Source organism: Anolis carolinensis, chromosome 5 (genome assembly GCF_035594765.1).
Source record: "Anolis carolinensis isolate JA03-04 chromosome 5, rAnoCar3.1.pri, whole genome shotgun sequence".
NCBI classification, from domain to species: Eukaryota; Metazoa; Chordata; class Lepidosauria; order Squamata; family Dactyloidae; genus Anolis; species Anolis carolinensis.
The window spans coordinates 5596850-5617459 of NC_085845.1; the positions used below are offsets into that span (position 1 = coordinate 5596850).

The 20610-nt window shown below is 41.2% G+C and overlaps 1 protein-coding gene across 1 annotated transcript in view; it reads left to right on the top strand.

Annotated features, from left to right (window-relative positions):
- The first annotated feature begins 11299 nt into the window (after positions 1 to 11299).
- adam33 (ADAM metallopeptidase domain 33) overlaps positions 11300 to 20610 on the top strand; it is a 117395-nt gene continuing 108084 nt past the window's right edge. The window contains exon 1 of the mRNA XM_062982306.1: positions 11300 to 11744. Within this exon, the coding sequence (XP_062838376.1) occupies positions 11606 to 11744 (139 nt within the window). The 5' untranslated portion in view covers positions 11300 to 11605. The remainder of the gene's footprint in view (positions 11745 to 20610) is intronic.

Consider the following 20610-nt stretch of genomic DNA (forward strand, 5'->3'; position numbering starts at 1 on the left):
CAATGTGATGCGGCAGCTAAAAAAGCCAATGGGATTTTGGCCTGCATCAATAGGGGAATAACGTCTAGATCCAGGGAAGTCCTGCTCCCCCTCTATTCTGCCTTGGTCAGACCACACCTGGAATACTGTGTCCAGTTTTGGGCACCGCAGATGAAGGGAGATGCTGACAAGCTGGAAAGCGTCCAGAGGAGGGCGACTAAAATGATTAAGGGTCTGGAGAACAAGCCCTATGAGGAGAGGCTTAAAGAGCTGGGCATGTTTAGCCTGCAGAAGAGAAGGCTGAGAGGAGACATGATAGCCATGTACAAATATGTGAGGGGAAGTCATAGGGAGGAGGGAGCAAGCTTATTTTCTGCTGCCCTGCAGACTAGGACACGGAACAATGGCTTCAAACTACAGGAAAGGAGATTCCACCTGAACATCAGGAAGAACTTCCTCACTGTGAGGGCTGTTCGGCAGTGGAACTCTCTCCCCCGGAATGTGGTGGAGGCACCTTCTTTGGAAGCTTTTAAGCAGAGGCTGGATGGCCATCTGTCGGGGGTGCTTTGAATGCGATTTCCTGCTTCTTAGCGGGGGGTTGGACTAGATGGCCCTTGAGGTCTCTTCCAACTCTACTATTCTATGATTCTATGATTCTATGATTCAATGAGCACCTTCCCAAAGAGAGTTGCCAGAGCATTGCCACTGAGACATTGTGAGATAGGCTTTCTTAGAGCTGGAGAAGGGAGAAATGTATGATATTTTTCTTCTTACTGTGATTCTCAGATCTTCTATGGTATGTTGTGGATGTATTGCTGTCTCTTTAATCTTAATTACTTGCTTGGTCCTGCTTCAGTTCAAGGCCTTTCAATGTAGTCAATTTCTAAACATAAACATAGGTACATACTAATAGTAACTATGATAGTTATACCAAAATAGATATGTATAAACACCCCACACGTTTTCCAATTCTTAATCTAGTATATAAAAGAGTTTACAAAAATACAATTGACTTGCACGTCGTGACTCTTGCAGGGCAGCAATACATCCACAACATACCATAGAAGATCTGAGAATCACAGTAAGAAGAAAAATATCATACATCAAAAGACTGTTTAAGAGCTCACATAAATATCAACAACCTGAAGAAGGACTTCCCGAAATGAGACAGTGTACCCGGGATTACTTGTTGTTGCATAGTTTTGTCTATATACACACAACAGCTGTGGACTGTTTTCCGTTGAGTTTGATGTATGCTTTACTTTATATGTTACACAATAAGGTCGTATAATTGTATATACAGTAGAGTCTCACTTATCCAACGTTCTGGATTATCCAATGCTTTTTTGTAGTCAATGTTTTCAATACATCATGATATTTTGGTGCTAAATTCGTAAATACAGTAATTACTACATAGCATTGCTGTGTATTGAACTACTTTTTCTGTCAAATTTGTTGTATAACATGATGTTTTGGTGCTTAATTTGTAAAATCATAACCTAATTTGATGTTTAATAGGCTATTCCTTAATCTCTCCTTATTATCCAACATATTCGCTTATCCAACGTTCTGCTGGCCCGTTTATGTTGGATAAGTGAGACTCTACTGTATACCATATTTGTGGACTGTTTTCGGTTGGAGGTTTATGTGTGTTTTGCTTTATATGTTTTATAATAAGATAGTACCCAGTTGGGACTGTAAAGAAAATACTCTATATACTAGCTGTAGAGAAGCTTTGTGTTAAACAGAGATTATTGATATGATTTTATTTATTTGTTTGTTAAGGGAAAAGGGAGTTATATATTAGCAAGGAAAAGCCTAACATGGAAACTAGCTGGAAGCAGCATTTGGTAGGTTGCCATGGTAACACAGCTTCCCTTGGGAGAAAAGGGGCGTGGCTAAGATGACAGTTGGAGCAGATTCCCTTTTAAAAAAGTTCAGTTGCTGATAAGGTTTTGAGAGGATCAGTTGCTGTTAGGTTTTGGAAAGATTAGGAGCCGTGGGAATCAGCTAAGGACGGCAACTTATGGTCACTCAGGGGAAAGGCTGGGAATATAAGTTGACCGGGGGAGTTTAGTATACTGTTTTGAAGAGAAGTTATTTAAGAAATATCCATTCAAGAAAGACTACATTGTAACTTAAGATCCTGAAACGTTATGTATTGGAACCATACGCTTATGTACCAAAAATAAACTTGAATTTTGATATTGTTCATAAAGATAAGTCTCCTTGCCTCTCTGTAAGCCTGTTACCTCACGTTGGTGGCAGTTACCGTACCTATCTATATAAGTTACCGTACTTTCCTATATAAGTTACCATCTTTACTCATTTAAACCCAATCAGTTCCGTTATCCTTCCTTATCCACTAAATCATCCCTGTCATACATTCACACATCCTCCATCCCTCCCTCTCACACGCGCGCACATCTCCTCAATTGGAGGCAGTGGTGGGATTTAGACAAAGATTTCCCCCTGCCTGAGTTGAGTACCACAAATTGGGCTCTCTTCAATGGGTGGCACCGGTAGGATAGAAAAAGATTCCTTCCCTGCCTCACCTCTCCTCAATTGGTGGCAGTGGTGGGATAGAAAAGGATTCCATCCCTGTCACCTCAGTCCTCCTCACTAGCATACCACAATACACACGTTAAAACCCACATGAGAGCATATACATTTTAAGTTATTGTTTTTTTACTACAGTAGAGTCTCACTTATCCAAGCTAAACGGGCCAGCAGAAGCTTGGATAAGCGAATATCTTGGATAATAAAGAGGGATTAAGGAAAAGCCTATTAAACATCAAATTAGGTTTTGATTTTACAAATTAAGCACCAAAACTTCATGTTATACAACAAATTTGACAGAAAAAGTAGTTCAATACACAGTAATGTTATGTTGTCATTACTGTATTTACGAATTTAGCACCAAAATATCACGATATATTGAAAACATTGACTACAAAAATGGCTTGGATTATCCAGAGGCTTGGATAAGCGAGGCTTGGATAAGTGAGACTCTACTGTATATATATATACCATTCCTATAACACCAGGCAATGACACTAATGAATGTACAAAACTGAGGAGTCTGCTTCTCCAACTTGTAAGACTCTCAATTTATGGTGCAACTGCAGACACACTGAAAACGTTGAGCAATCTTGACTAAGAGTGTGTCTGGCAAATTCAAAGAACGGAAGATAATGTGATTTGCAGTTTTGACAGGAAGAGGTTTAAATGTTACATGCCAATATCATTTCGTCGTAGCTCATAAGCAGATTTGTTGATACTGTGGCAAACTCACAATACCTGCAGCTTAAATTCAATTTGGAAGGAAAGGAACATTGATGGCATTGTGGGAGTTGAAGTCCAAAACACTGGAGGGCCAAAGTTGGCCCATGCCTGATTTATAACAGAACTAGCTGTGCCCGGCCATGCGTTGCTGTGGTGTTGTCTGGTGGTGTTGGTGAGAAATTGTTGAGATAGTGGTGGTATTGAATGTCTGTTGTATGGTTGTCTTTATGTTTAGTATGCACACTAAGTGGATTATATGGCAGTGTGGACTCAATATAATCCAGTTCAAAGCAGATAATATAAGATTCTAAATGGGTTATATAGCTGTGTGGAACGGCCTTGAGTCTACACTGCCATATAATCCAGTTAAAATCTGATAATCTGTGGAAGAGGCCTAAGTGAGGCCTAATTGTGCCTGTCTCCTGGGCTGAGTAGGTTGCTAGGAGACCAAGTGGGCGAAGCTTAGCCTTCTAACTGGCAGCAATTGGATAAAAACAATTATTCCTCTCCCTGTAATTAGGAGTTTATTTTTCTTTTCTTTTTGTTGTATCAACCTAGAGCCGTGAATGATGGGTTGTGTTGTCAAATTTCGAGGTCGGGGGGCCTGTGGTTTTGTTGTTTTGTCCGCTGCCCTGATGCCATCACTCTTTTATATATATAGATTCTTTGCTCGCAGTTAGGTGATAATTGTGCAATGCTGGCTCACTAGTGATCTAGGAGTCTGAGTAGACCACAAGTTGAAAAGGAACCAACAGCATGATGCGGCAGCTAAAAGAGCCAATGTGATTCTAGGCTGCATCAATAGTATCTGAATCAAGGGAAGTCATAGCCTCACTCTGTCTGCTTTGGTCAAGCCTCACCTGGAATAATAACCCTGTGTCCAGTTCTGGACAAAGCAATTCAAGAAGGAGATGCCCAAGATGGAAGGTAACCAAAATGACCAAAGGTTTGGAAACCATGCCTTAAGAGAAGAAAAGGCTGAGAAAAGAGGACATGAGAGCCATGTTTCAACAGTTGAAAGGATCTCAATTGTTTTCTGCTGCTTCAGAAATGGGACACCATGGATCCATGGGTTCAGATTGCAGGAGAGAAGATTCCACCTAAACACTAGGAAGAACTTCCCAAGCTGTTCAGTAGTGGTCTCCTTCTCTGGAGGTTTTTTAAATAGAGGATGGCCATCTGTCAGGAAGGCTTGGATTGTGTCTTCCTGCATGGCAGCAGGAGGTAGGACTAGATGGCCCTTGGGGATCTCTTCCAGCTTTATGATTCAATGGTTCTACGAGGGTTGAATAAAAAGTAATGCCTCCACCTTCGTTACTTGGGTTTGGATGGGAATATTTTAATAAATCAAATGCAGAAATAATCCTTAGAATGTGCTCTTTAACTACCACTATTCACTTTTCCACATAATCACCAGACAATTGGATACATTTCTGCCAATGATGAACACGTTTTCTGAAGCCGTCACAGAAGAAGTTGACACTCTGTTTCCGCAACCGGTGTCTCACAGTCCCCATTGTGCACAAATCTTCCGATAGCCAAGCAAAGCAATAATGTGACCCACACATTCTTGTGAAATGCTGATTATGCTTGAAATTTCTTGAGTGACATGATGATCATCCTGAATCAATCTGTCAACCTTTTGCTTGTGAAACTTGGTGGTTGCTGTCACAGGACGTCCAACTTTTTGTTTGTTACGCAAGTCAGATGTTCCCTCCTCGACATCTTTAAACTTACTCGTCCAATGATGCACAGGACTCACATCAACACAATCCCCATAAACAGCTGGCATTCTCGGATGAATCTCCTTTGGGATGACACCTTCTGCTGTCAAGAATTCAATGACTGCGCGTTGCTCAAGTCGCATGGACCGACCGTCTGTGCAGGGTTCCATACTTCACACTTTAACAACACAACCATTCAATTCTAAGGCTTCCCGCCAAATGGAACTGTAGAGGAGAGTCTACTGAACAAGCCAGGACCTGCCACAGACCAGGACTCCCCTCCTTTGAGGAGTTACGAAGGTGGAGGCATTACTTTTCATTCAACCCTCATATAAATCAAACACTTTTCTGATTTGAGGGTTTATTTATTTGGAGCCTTTCCCCACTACCCCATCAAACACACACAGAACAAACCCTTTAAAAAACCACAAAAGAGGAACTTTCCTGACACTGCAAGGAGAGAGAACTGGGACAACATGTTTTAGGTTTTTTAAAAAATGATTTTCATCTCGAGTTTCCTCCATTGGGGGATGCAGAACTTCAGCAAAAAAGAGACGAAGGTCAAGTGCAGACTCTGAAAACATAAAAGTGTCTTCCATACAATCATGTCAAGCAGAGGTGGGAAGTAACCAGGTACAAATTATCAAGTTGTTTGAAATTAAAAACTTTTTTGCAGCAATGGAGATAATAATGCTATAACAATAACTTAATAAATGAAAATAACAGCAATGCCTAACATTCCCTTTTTTGGGTTGCTGTGAACTTTCTGGGCTGTATGGCCATGTTCCAGAAGCATTCTCTCCTGACGTTTCGCCCACAGGAAACATCAGGAGAGAATGCTTCTGGAACATGGCCATACTGCCCGGAGAACTCACAGCAACCCAGTGATTTCGGCCATGAAAGCCTTCAACAACACATTCCCTTTTTTCAAACGGCAGGACACTCTCCATGACTACACGAGGAAGGAAGAATGCTACAAAAACTGATGTTCTCATTATATATCATGGTGGAATAACATGGTGTCCGTTATAATAAATGTTAAATCAAGATTTGCTTTTGAGACTTTGGGAGGTCTTTTTTTCAAGCCATGGATGATTGAATGCGTGGATACAGAATCTGTGGATATGTAGGTCCGATTGTATCAAAATGTCATTTTGTGCCTAGGTGTGCATATTTGTGCATGGATACAGGCGCATAGCTAGGCTTTGGATTTCTCGGTGGCTCCTGGATCCAAACTTCAACAAGCCTCACTGAGGACTAGCACTTTGAGAAAGGTGGCTACACCCTCACTTTTTGGCCAATTTCATTTCTGTAAATCAATTTATATCCCCATACCAAAAAAGGGAAATGCTAAATAATGCTCAAACTTCCGTCCAGTGGCCCTTATTTCCCATGCCAGTAAGGAAATGCTCAAGATCCTGCAAGGCAGACTCCAGCAATACATGGAGTGAGAGTTGCCAGATGTCCAAGCTGGTTTCAGAAAAGGCAGAGGAACCAGAGACCCAATGGCCAATATCCGGATGCTGGATAATGGAGGAAGGCAGGGAGTTTCAGAAAAACATCTGCTTTATTGACTATTCTAAAGCCTTTGACTGTGTGGATCATAATAAACTGTGGCATGTTCTTGGTGGTCTGGGAGACCAAGTCCCCTTGTCTGTCTCCTGAGAAATCTGTATAAAGACCAAGTGGCCACAGTCAGAACAGACCACGGAACAGGAGACGGGTTCCAGATTGGGAAAGGAGTGCGGACATCAGGGCTGCGTCCTCTCACCCTCCCTATTCAACTTGTACACAGAACACATCATGCGACATGCGGGGCTTGATAAATCCAAGGCTGGAGTTGGAATTTCTGGGAGGAACATGAACAACCTTAGGTATGCAGATGATACCACTCTGATGGCCGAAAGTGAGGAGGAGCCGAGGAGCCTTATCACCAAGGGGAAAGGAAGAAGAAAGGGCAAAAGCTGGGTTGCAGTTAAAATCAAGAAAACCAAGATCATGGCAACGACCCCTATTGATAACTGGCAAATAGAGGGAGAAAACGTGGAGGCAGTGATGGACTTGATATTTCTAGGTCCGAAGATCACTGCAGATGCAGATGGCAGCCAGGAAATCAGAAGACGTTTCCTTCTTGGGAGGAGAGCAATGGCCAACCTGGACAAAATAGTGAAGAGCAGAGACATCACACTGGCAATGAAGGTCCGCAGAGTCAAAGCCATGGTATCCCCCATAGTAACCTATGGATGCGAGAGAGAGCTGGACCATAAGGAAGGCTGAGCGAAGGAAGAGAGATGCTTTTGAACTCTGGTGCTGGAGGAAAATCCTGAGAGTGCCTTGGACCTTGGCAAGAAGATCCAACCAGTCCATCCTCCAGGAAATAATGCCCAATGGCTGCTCACTGGACGGAAGGATATTGGAGGCAAAGATGAAGTATTTTGGCCACATCATGAGGTGACAGGAAAGCTTGGAGAAGATCACGATGCTGGGGAAAATGGAAGGAAAAAGGAAGAGAGGCCGACCAAGGGCGAGATGGATGGACAGTATCCTTGAAGGGACTGGCTTGACCTTGAAGGAACTGGGGGAGGTGACGGCAGACAGGGAGCTCTGGCCTGGACTGATCCATGAGGTCACGAAGAGTTGGAGATGACTAAATGACTGAGCAGCAGCAACTTTTGTCCTGCCAAAACAATCAAGAGCTTAGTTTGGCGCCTTGGAATTCATTTCCGCAAACTGTGATTTGCCTCAACGATGTACTAAACTGAATACCCATTGATATCCATACAAACAGCTCTCCGCATCTGCTGGGGTTAGAGGCATGGGACACCCATGAAAATGAAAAAAAAAAACCATAATGAAATTGATATTTTAAAACCTAAATTTCTAGGTCTTCCAGTACAGGTTGGAAGGTGACCATGGAATCACATTGGAATCACCTAGAGATTCCTAGAAGCTGGAAGATCTAGAGATCTCTAAAGAAATTTTATCTCTATAAATCTCTAGGTCCTCCAGAAATGTGGAGGAAACTGGTCATAGAGTCACACTGGAGGATCTAGAGATTTAGAGATTTGCAAAAGTCAAAGCCGCAAACATGGAAGGACATTTGTACTGCAAAGCACTGTGACTGAAACATGCTTGGAAACCAAATGGTTTTTAATTTTCCTGTTTCCTAATTGGCCCCAATTAATGCAAGTTAGACTTGGGTCCCTTTGCTTGAGCTGGCAGAGAGGCCGAGTTAGGAAAGTACATATCATACTTGTAGTAAGCCAGTCTCCATAAATCAGAAATGACTTGAAGGCACATGATAACAAGGGAACAGTTGTTTTTGTTGTCATGTGCTGGCAAACCGACACCAACTTAAGGCAACTCTGTGCTAAAGTTTTCTTGGCCTGATATATTCAGAAGGGATTTGCTGCAGCTTTTTTCTGAGGCTGAGAGACTAAGGTTTCCTTGAGGTCATCCAGTGGGTTTCCATGGCAAAGTGGAGTTTAAAACCCTGATACTCCAAACTGCTACATCCTGATGCCTCTTCTGCACTTTTCTTATCTTCAACAGAGGTTTGCTTTGCAGGAAGAGGGAATGACACCAAAAGCCACCCAATGGGTTTCCATGGCCGAGTGGGGATTCAAACCGTGGTCTCAAACCACTGGCTTTTACAGTTGTAACAAAAATATTTCATGTATTCTTATTTATGCATTTGTATTCCTTATTTCTTCCAATATAGGACTCAGGACAGCTGATGGTGTTGTCCTGCCTCTTCTTGGGAACTCAAGTGACTTCTAAGAAGTTTTAAAATAATTTTTATCTAGTCCCTTCCCACCTCTTTCACTATAAATTTTTTTAGAGTGCAATGTTAGGAGTATATTGGTAATATAGGCAACATTTTAATAATTTTTATTCAGTTTTTCCAGGTGTGATACATTATTAAAAATAGAAATAAAAAAAACTACATAAATGTGTGTATGTGAGAGGGGAAGAACAGGGAAAATGGGGTAGGCACGGGGAAGAAGGACTATTACAAGGAATTTTGGAGAAAAGAAGAAAAAATAATAAAAATATGTTAAAGTAAAGAATAAAGAGTCAAAGATAATTTTGGTCTTCCATTCTTTTCTCTTCACGGTTTCGTCTTACTTCATAGTCATCTTACTCATGTCTTCTGGTCTCATTTCTTTTTTTAATCACTGGAGTTCTTATTATAACTTTAATCCTTTGTAGTCTTTCTATAGTCTTCATAGGTCTTCCAATCTGTCATTTTAATCTCTCCATATCATAAATTTTGTCAAGCTTAGCTAACCACTGGTCATTGGTAGGAATTTCTTGTGTTTTCCAGTATCTAGCAAAACTTATCCTCAATATAGGCAATATTTTACATAATTACTAACTTTCTTCAGAATGAGATCTTACATGGATAAAATAAAAATCAATCTATGAATACATAAATAAAAATGTGACCCACTACTTTCTGTTACTTTGAACTGAAAGTTCAATCCCACTAGGCATTCCTTCTAAGGGTGTGTCTACACTATACAATGAATGCAGTTGGGGCCCACGTGAATGACCCAGGCTCAATACTCTCTGGAAGGGAAATTTCAAGGTTCCCCGGAGGCAGTTTATAGCTTGAAAACTTTATGGCACGGTTCCTTTGAAATCTTTGGGAAAATATGTTGTTGAAGGCTTTCATGGCCAGAATCACAGGGTTTCTGTGAGTTTTCTGGGCTGTATGGCCATGTTCCAAAAGCATTCTCTCCTGACGTTTCACCCACATTAATGACAGGCATCATTAGAGGTTGTGTGGAAAATAGGCAAGTGGGGTTTATATATCTGCATTGTCCAAGATGGGAGAAAGAACTCTTGTCTGTTGGGGGCAAGTGTGAATGTTGCAATTGATCACCTTGATTAGCATTGTATAGCCTTGCAGCTTCAAAGTCTGGCTGCTTCCTCCCTGGGGCATCCTTTGTTGGGAGGTATTAGCTGGCCCTGTTTGATTTGTGACTGGAATTCCTTGTTTTCAGAGTGTTGTTCTTTACTTACTATCCTGATTGTAGAGGGGTTTTTTTAGTACTGGTAGCCAGATTTTGTTCATGTTCATGGTTTCCTCCTTTCTGTTGAAGTTGTCCACATGCTTGTGGATTTCACTGGCTTCTCTGTGTAGCTTGACATGGTGGTAATAATAATAATAATAATAATAATAATAATAATAATAATAATAATAATAATAATAAACTTTTTTTGTATTCTGCCCTATCTCCCCAAGGGGACTCAGGGCGGATTCCAACATACAATGGCAAACATTCAATGCCTCCATAAACAAACAAATACTGACATAACAATCCCAGAGAAACCCCACATATAAAAATAACATTAAAACCTCACATCAATTTAAAGTCTAACATCAATAAAGTAAACTACGTGTAGTCAAACAAAATTATATAAAAATTATATAAAAATCCAAACAAGCATCCACATTAGTTTACAACAGCCAACTAGAATTCACAGTGTGGGTTGTGAGAGTGGTCCAGCATTTCTGTGTTCTCAAACAATATCCTGTGTCCAGGTTGGTTCATCAGGTGCTCTGCTCTGGCTGACTTCTCAGGTTGAATAAGAGTCTTTGGGAAGACTCTAACTCCCAACACTTGATTAGCCAGGGATTTGGGGCATTGTGATCCCCAAGAAGGCACTCCTTTGAAGTGAAATTCCAAGGTCCTTCCAGGGAATCCATGCCTTGAAAAGTTTCTCTAATTTGGGTTGGTGTGTGTTTTCTGGGCAATGTGGCCATGTTCCAGAAGTATTCTCTCCTGACGTTTCTCCCACATCTATGACAGGCATCCTCAGAGGTTGTGATGTATATGGAGAAACTAAGCAAGGGAGGTTTACATATCTGTGGAAGATCCTGGATAGGGAAAAGAATTACAACATTCACACTGGCCTCCAGCAGACAAGAGTTCTTGTCCCCACCCAGGATCTTCCACTGATAGATAAACCTCCCTTGCTTAGTTTTTACCAATATACCTCACAACCTCTGAGGACGCCTGCCATAGATGTGGGCGAAACGTCAGGAGGGAATGCTTCTGGAACATGGCCAGACAGCCCGGAAAACACACAACAGCCCTGTGATCCCGGCCATGAAAGCCTTCGACAACACATTACTCTGATTCCAAAGTTCCCGGCAATTCGTGGCTTGAAAACTTTTACGCACAGTTTCTTTAACTTCTTTGGAGGACTCTAACTCCCAGCACTTCAGCAGCCGGGGATTTCGGGGGTTGCAGTTCCCAAGAGGCATTCCTTTGATAGGCAAGGCTTTCATTTTTTTGAGGGCGGGGGAAGAGAAAAAAAAATCAGGGGTATCTTTTCATGGGAAAGACCCTCGGACTTCTTCCTCTTTCTGCGCGCAATTCTCTCTCAGCCTCTCCAAACATGTGTTTCTCGTTAAGGAAAGCCGAGCCAAAGAAAGAAAGGGAAAAAAAGCCAGAAGGAGGAGAGGAAAGGGTCCGGGAGGGGGTGGAAGGAGGGAAGGAGGAGGGACGGAGGAGGAGGAAGAAGAAGAGGAGGCGGAGGAGGGAGAGGCGAAGCGTCAAAGGCGGGCGCGCCAGGCGCAGAGGCGGCGGAGGGCACAGGCGGGCATGGAGAGGGGCGCCGGGGGGCTTCCTGGGCCTCCCTCCGGGGTCTCTCCTTCGGGCTCCCTTTGGGGGCTCCTCGCCCTCTCCTCCCTCCTGATGCTGCTGCTCCTGAGCCAGGGGGGCTCCGCCGAGGGGCAGCCAGGTAGGGCCTGGGTTCGGATCCCGACTTTGTTGTTTTGGAGAGCCCTGCGCTCACCTCGCCATTATCCTGCCTGGGAAAAAGGTTTGGGAGGGGAGAGGGAGCCAGGCTTGTAGCGGCTGAGTTAGATATTGGGAGAAATGTGGGGATCCGGGGATTTGGAAGAAACTAAGTCCACTTCATTGCCAAGGGGCCTGGGTTCAGATCCCGGCTTGGAGAGGGTGTGTTGTTTTGGAGAGCCCTGCGTTCACCTCGCCATTATCCTGCCTGGGAAAAAGGTTTGGGAGGGGAGAGGGAGCCAGGCTTGTAGCGGCTGAGTTTAGATATTGGGGGGAATTTTGGGGTCCGAGGATTCACTCTCCGGATGATGAATGTAATGCAAGTGGAGTAATATTTATATCCCCCTTCCCACACTTCCTTGGGAAGGAATCTTGTCCTGGATGCAATAGCATGTGCAGAATTATTGATCTGGTGGAAGAATTCCTTGCAAGAGGGATATAGTTGTTGTTGTTTCATGAAGGAATCCTGCAAGTGGATTGTAGTTGTTTTCATCATCAGCATTACATTTGTATTCCCTTTCCACACTTTCTCCTGAAGAAACTCTGTTTTGCATGATATATTTTGGGGAGAATCCTAGATCTGACTGAATAATGCATTGCAAGTGAAGATGATTTATTATCATGATTGGCATTTATTATTATTATTGTTGTTATTATTATATAATTATTTATACCCCCTTACCACTCTTTCTCATGAAGGAAGCATGTCATATTTTGGGGAGATTTGTCGATATATCCAATGATTGTATTGCCACTGGAGTATATTATTTATTATTGTTGCTATTATATTATAATATTAATATTATAGCCCTTTCCCACGCTTCCTCATAAAGGAAACATGCCATATGGTTAGAATTGTAGCTCAGGCTGAAGAATGTATTGCAAGTAAAGTAGATTTGTTGTTGTTGTTATCATTTATTATTATTATTTCATCCCTTTCCCCATACTTTCTCATGAAGGAATCCTACCCTACATGCCATATTTTGGTGACAGTTGTAGAATGTATTGCAAGTGGGGTTGTTGTTGTTGCTGTTATTGATGATGATGATGAACTACATATATGTCCCCTTTGCTCTCTTTCCTCATGGAGGAATTCTGCATTGCATGCTTTATTTGGGGGATAATTGTAGATCTGGCTGAAGAATGTAATTCGAGTGAGGTATTGCTATTATTATTATTATTATTATTATTATTATTATTATTAAATTTGTATTCCCTTGCTCATGAAGAAATCCTGTCCTGCATGCCATATTTTGGGCAGAATTAAAAACCGACCAAAATGAAATTAATTAATTCAAAGGAGGCTTGAGACAACAACACCAACAACAAAAGATTGATTGTATTTGTTTGGGCTTTCGCCCCATGTAAGCCACTCTGAGTTCCTTCGGGGAGATGGAGGTGGGGTATAAGAATAAAGATGATGATGATGATGATGATTATTATTATAAACAACCTCATAAATGTACTAGAAATCAGCATTGCATAATGGTTTGAGCATCAGACTACACCAGGGTTTGAATCGGGGTCAGTGCATAGGGAAACTGGGTTACGCTTTGTGGACTACAACTCCCAGATTCCCATAGCCAGCTGTGGAAGCATTTTATGTTCTCACTGAGGGTTAGAGATTGGGGAAACTGTACCCTTTTTGGACTATAAATCCCATAATCCCCAACTAGTTTGTAGAGACAGGGAATTGTAGTCCAGAAGGATCTATTTCTCCCCGAGACATCCCTTTGTAGATGCAGGAAAGGAAGCAAATTAGAAGTTGCATGACTTTTTAAAACTTTGATATTCTGATTCTTTTTGGAGTATTTTATTATTGATGCAAGCTTCATTTGGGTCACTAGACTACAAATCCTAGGTTACTATCGCATGGAGCCATGGCAGTTACTGACTTTACGAATTGTATGACACTTATACTTGCAAACAATAGATGTAGGTAATATCAACATGGTTCAACTGACATTAGGTCTAAATATGATTGCCATTTCCTGCAATCATAGAGAATCTGGTATCATTTGGCAGTAAAGTCTTATAGTGAACTCCCAGGATCCCATAGCATTGCGCCATGGCAATTGAAGCACATGAATTCTACAGTATGGATCAGGCATGGGCAAACTTCGGCCCTCCGGGTGTTTTGGACTTCAATTCCCACAATTCCTAAAGTGGTGTCAAACTGCACTAATTCTGCAGTGTGGATGCACCCTTACGGACATTGTACCCTCTTCCAAATATAGATGGACCATGTTTCATATCATCCAGACTGGACTGGAAGAGAACCCTGCTTTTGAAGAAGAATTTGCCCTTAGAAGGGAAAAGCTGGACCCAGTCATTGTAGTATTGGTAGTGGGAGGCGCACTCATGTGCTTGTCTGCCGTCAGTCTTTCATCGCCTCTGGCTCCGGCTTTCCTTTGCTCTTCATTTCCCTTCTCTCTCAGCTGTTAAGTGCTCCCGATGCTCCATTATGACTGTATATGGTCTAGTCTGGGATAGACGCTTCTTGCTGGGGGTCAGCTAGGGAGATTTAAAGGATCTTCCCTCCTGCAAGGACTGGAAACGGAGCCGCTCTGTTTACTGGAAAAAAAGCTTTCCTTCCCCAACTTTGCACATTGAATGGATCCCTGGTGCATAAATCTACCCAGTGCGCCACCTCTCCATGTGGGATTGTCACCTCGCAGTGGGTTATGACCAAATAAAAGGTATCATTTGAGTTGGTTTAAGGTACATCTACCGTATATTCTCGAATATAAGCTGACCCAAATATAAGCTAAGGCATCTAATTTTACCACAAAAAAACTGGAAAATCAGTGACTCAAGTATAAGCCGAGGGTGGGAAATTTCAGAAATAAAAATAGATACCAAAAAATTACATTAATTGAGGCATCAGTAGATTAAATGTTTTTGAATATTTACATCAAGCTCTAATTTAAGATAGAACTAACTGTCACACCTCAGAATAGTTCACCTTTTTTATTGAGCAAAAGCAAATATATAAATCAAAGCAGGCAGATATAAAGTTCCCAAAGTTACAAAACTCCAAAATCAAAACAGTAGATGGGAACAAAAACTCTGAGGGCTTGACTGAACAAAGGATGCCCCCAGGCATGAGACAAAACATTTCCAATGCTAATTAGGGTGATTAACTGAAACATTAATGCTGGCTCCCAGTGACAAAGGACTCTTGCCACACCCTGGACTCTCCACAGATATATATTCTTTCCTTTCCTTACTTAGTTTATCCATACCTCACAACCTCTGAGGATGCCTGCCATAGATGTGGGCGAAACGTCAGGAAAGAATACTTCTGAAACATGGCCACACAGCCCAAAACACATACAACAGCCCTGTGATCCCGGCCATGAAAGCCTTCGACAACACGTTCCCAAAGTTGTTGTAAAAGAGTCAGTAAAATCCGATAGTTCATAAGCAAAACAAGAGCCAGTAAATCCAATAATCCATAGGCAAAAACAAGAGTCAGTTAATCCAATAATCCATAGGCAAAACAATAGTCAGTAAATCCAAAAGAACAAAGGCCCAAAGATTACAAAGATCCAGGAACAGGAGAACCTCTAAGGCAGGGAAGCATGAACATCCACTCAGATGAAGCGAGAATTTGCTTTGACAAAGATCTGTCTCAAAACACACAGTTTTAAAAGCAACCCAAGAATGCATTTCTTTTTCCTTCAGAGGCCTCCCGCTTTCCAGCCAATCTTAAACTACAATGAGGCTGAGACATTCCTTTCCATTGCAAGCGATCTGCTCTAGATAGTGATGGCGCTTCCTCCAGACCTTCAAGACCAGCCGCCTCATTATCTCACACCTGAACTGGGGCCTGAGACATCTCCGGCTCATTATTTCCCATGAGAATGTCATCTTGGCTGTTATCTATGACCGGCTGGTTCAAGAGTTCAACCTCAAGCTGCATTTCTCGAGCCTCTGAATCAGCCTGTATAATTCCCATCCCCATGCCATCATCCTGAAATTCATCCTGCATCCCATCATCTGGCTCTTGTATCTGAAACCCAGAATCCCCTTCTTCATCCTCACTCTGGCTCTGCAGGCTATGCTGTTGCTGAGTCATAACACTAACTCCGATTAAATCATTATTCTCATCTTCTTCAATGGAAATGTGCTTATGTATCCTTTTAATAATAATAGAGTAAAGTAATACATGTAATAATAATAATAAATATAGAAAAAAAATACATGTAATAATAAATAGAGTAGAATAATAAGTGCAATAATAAGATCAGAGTGAAATAATAAATGTATTATTTATAATAATAATAAAAATAGAGTAAAATAAATGTAATAGTAGCAACAATAATAGAGTACAATAATAAATGTAATGATAATAGAATAAAATAATAAATGTAATACAGTAGAGTCTCACTTATCCAACACTCATTTATCCAACGTTCTGGATTATCCAACACATTTTTGTACTCAATGTTTTCAATACATTGTGATATTTTGGTGCTAAATTCATAAATACAGTAATTACTACGTAGCATTACTGTGTATTGAACTGCTTTTTCTGTCAAATTTGTTGTATAACATGATGTTTTGGTGCTTAATTTGTAAAATCATAACCTAATTTGATGTTTAATAGGCTTTTCCTTAATCCCTCCTTATTATCCAAGATATTCGCTTATCCAACGTTCTGCCGGCCCGTTTATGTTGGATAAGTGAGACTCTACTGTAATATAATAGAGTAAAGTAATACATGTAATAATAATAATAAATACAGGAAAATAATACATGTAATAATAAATAGAGTAGAATAATAAATGTAATAATAATAATAAGATCGGAGTGAAATAATAAATGTATTAATAATAAAAATAAAAATAAGTAAAATAAATGTAATAGTAGCAACAATAATAGAGTACAATAATAAATGTAATAATAATAGAGTACAGTTATCCAACACTCGCTTATCCAACAGTCTGGATTATCCAACACAGTTTTGTAGTGAATGTTTTCAATACATCATGATATTTTGGTGCTAAATTCATAAATACAGTAATTACTACATAGCATTACTGCGTATTGAACTGCTTTTTCTGTCAAATTTGTTGTATAACATGATGTTTTAGTGCTCAATTTGTAAAATCATAACCTAATTTGATGTTTAATAGGCTTTTCCTTAATCCCTCCTTATTATCCAACATATTTGCTTATCCAACGTTCTGCCGGCCCGTTTACGTTGGATAAGTGAGACTCTACTGTAATACCAATAATAATAGAGAAAAATAATACATGTACCATATATTCTCGAGTATAAGCTGACCCAAATATAAGCCAACCAGGACCCTCACCCAAGTATAAGCCGAGGGGGGCTTTTTCAGTCCTAAAAAAAGGGCTGAAAAACAAGGCTTATACTCGAGTATATACAGTATATCAGGCACGAGCAAACTTTGGCCCTCCAGGTGTTTTGGACTTCAAGTCCCACAATTCCTAACAGCCGGTATTATATGGCAGTATAGATGGGGCCTCAGTTAACTGGAACTCTCAAGCAACCGGCTTAAAAAAAATCAAAGAAATAATACTATAAATAAAAATTAAAATACATTTACGATACTGTAAAACCGCTGTTACATTAGGTTGGTTCTTATTTGTCTTCATTTGGTTTTAATGACTGTATTTCAATGTTAATATCAGGTCGACACATGGTATGATATTGAATGGGGAATTGTATTTGTTATTTTAATAGTAACTCTCAAGCAACCAGAGACTACGAGGGCTATTCAGAATGTAGATTACATTTTGGAATGAAAAACGAACAAAGTATAGGAGAAAATATTTACCATATGCAGTTGAAAGCCACAACCAAATACCACTTCTCAATATAGTCCCCATTAAAATCTAGGCACTTATCATAGCGATGAATGAGTTTGGCAACTCCTTCCCCACAAAACTCTGCCACTTGCGTCCTCAACGCGGTGTTTTGGCGACGATGCGCAGCTGCGGGTAGGGATGAGGACGCAAGCGGCAGAGTTTTGTGGGGAAGGAGTTGCCAAGCTCATTCATCGCTATGATAAGTGCCTAGATTTGAATGGCGACTATGTTGAGAAGCGGTATTTGGGTGTGGCTTTCAACTGCATATGGTAAATGTTTTCTCCTATACTTTGTTCATTTTTAATTCCAAAATGTAATCTACTTTCTGGATAGCCCTTGTATATTTATCCGGCATCTACCAATCGCCATAAGTTCTGGTTAGCTGAGCCTTATCTATATTGCCATTATCATGCAGATTGAACTGCAGTATATGGTCATATAATCCAGTTCAAAAGCAGTCAAACTGGATTATATGATACTACAGGGACCATATAATGCAGTTCAATCAGTGTAGATTGAGCCTACAAGTCTCCTGTGCCTGTCAGGACCCTGGCTGCAGAGCACCAATAACCTTACACAGAGGCCAGTCTCTATCTAATATCTTTATTAAAGAAATATATAAAATCAATAAAAACAAGTGAAGAATATAGTTCAGAAGCAGACCTTTCAGATAAGGTCAAATATAGTCCAGAAATGTATTGTCCAATATAAGATATTAGAGTTCAAAGTTTTAATCCACTTGACCGAAACACACACTTTGCCAAGCAATAGTGTGGGGAAATAACAGAGTCTTTAAAGTCCAATGAAGCTTGACAACAAGGCTGGAAATAAACTTGATTCTCGACTAGATCCGTGACTGGAGGCAAGACGAACATGAAGCATGAAACAGAGTCCGTGGTAAATCCGTGAGACAGGGCAAGGCTTGAAGCTTGATCCGGGAAGCAAGGAACTGGGATTACGAAGTCCACACACGATCTCTCTCCTCAAGCTGATCAATTGACTCCGCAAAGTATCCCTTGCGCCAAACACCTATATTGGGTCTCATTTTCCCGCCAACAGAACTCTTTCCCTAGAGAACGAGAAGCGAAACCCAACTCTGTCCAGATGCATGACTCCTTAGAATTTCCCAAGGGAAGCAGACCTAATCAGCCATTTGTTTGGCAGCGATTCTCAGGCTTCTGCGATTAGCCTCCCTGACTCCCCTATCTTTAGAATAATTTTCCCTCCTGGAAAACGGGGGGGAGTTCTGCCCAAGGCCTGTTTGGCTGAATTCTTGAGGGCAAACGTCAACATCCTGCAGGTGAAGAGACTCCGGCTCTTGCTGAATCGGCGAAAATCCCATGTTGTCCTCTTCGTCTGCCACAATAGTACTAGGAACAGGACTACAAGGCCCATGAGTCATCACAGTGCCATCCTTCCTGATTGTCCTGCATTGTACTTTACTAGCTCACGTCTATGTTACCAGGTGAGAGTATAGCGGAATCAGTAGCATCCAGATAACATCATGTGCAAAAGACTCAGACCAGGCAGAGGAACTGAAATGAACAAAGGAAACTTTACTCTTGCTAGTTGAGTTGAACTATAAAACAGTTCTGCAATCATACAATGTCCATGTAGTTGCATAAGATCAATAACTAATCAATCAGCATCAATATATACAGCATAGCATATTCATAACTACTACTTGACCGTAGCTAGAGAGCCCTGTCTTTTTCTGTGCTCTCCCTCCAAGCTCAAATTCCAACTGACAATCTCAGCCACCTGCCATCAAACAGATACATTGTTTTAGGCGTGGCCTCTGCAAAAAGGCTGAGCTCTTTTGCAGAGTTCCCTTGCAAAAGCAACTTTGCAAGGATTTCTTTACACACACACACATATCAATTTGGCGCAATAGTCTACACTGCTATTTAATCGAGTTTCTGAATCTAGATAAGCTGCTATGGATTGGATTATATGGCAGTGCAGATGGTGCCCCAGGTATTTTTAGAAATGATGTTAGGGATGAAAAGCAAAAGAGCAAGAGTTCTTTCTGCGCCAACAAAGCCAACTCCGAATGGACCATTTGTTGATTAATGGGCTGAGATTTTGCATTGTTTACCTCTGTTTTCAGTGGTTACGTGGCGGTTGCACCACACCGCCCTTTGCTGCGTATCCTCCCAGGGCTGAATGTGGCAATGAAAACAAAAGAAGTCATAAACCTCATAAACCCAGTTATCTGTAAACATAAAAACAGATTTAGCAAAATGCCCCATTTGAAACCAAAGCCAAGAAAGGATGCCCAAACTGCAAATATTCAAAAAAACCCACTACAGGCAGTCCCCAAGTTACAAACATCCAACTTATATCCAACTAGCTGTGCCCAGCCACGTGTTGCTGTGGCGAAGTATGGTGGTATGGGAAATAGAGTATTGAGGAATTGGTGGTAGTTAAGGTAAAGGGTAAACGTTTTCCCCTGACATTAGTCCAGTCATGTCTGACTCTTGGGTTGGTGCTCATCTTGAGTCTACACTGCCATATAATCCAGTTGAAATCAGATAATCTGTATTTTATAGGCAGTGTGGAAGAGGCCCGATTGAAGTGGCCCTGGGCTGAGTGGGTTGCTAGGAGACCAAGTGGGTGGAGCTTAGCCTTCTACCTGACAGCAGACCAAGTGGGTGGAGCTTAGCCTTCTAACTGGCAGCAATTGGATAAAAACAATTATTCCTCTCCCTCTAATTAGGACGTTCTTTTTCTTTTCTTTTTGTTGTATGAACGTAGAGGCATGGATGAGGGGTTGTGCTGTCAAGTTTAGTGTTTCTGGGATATGTAGTTTTGTTGTTTTGTCCTAGGCCGAAATTTCATTATCCTTTTATATATAGATTGGGTTGTTACGCATTTTCCGGGCTGTATGGCCATGTTCTAGAAGCATTCTCTCCTGACGTTTCACCCACATCTATGACAGGCATTGTGAGGTCTGTTGGAAAACTAAG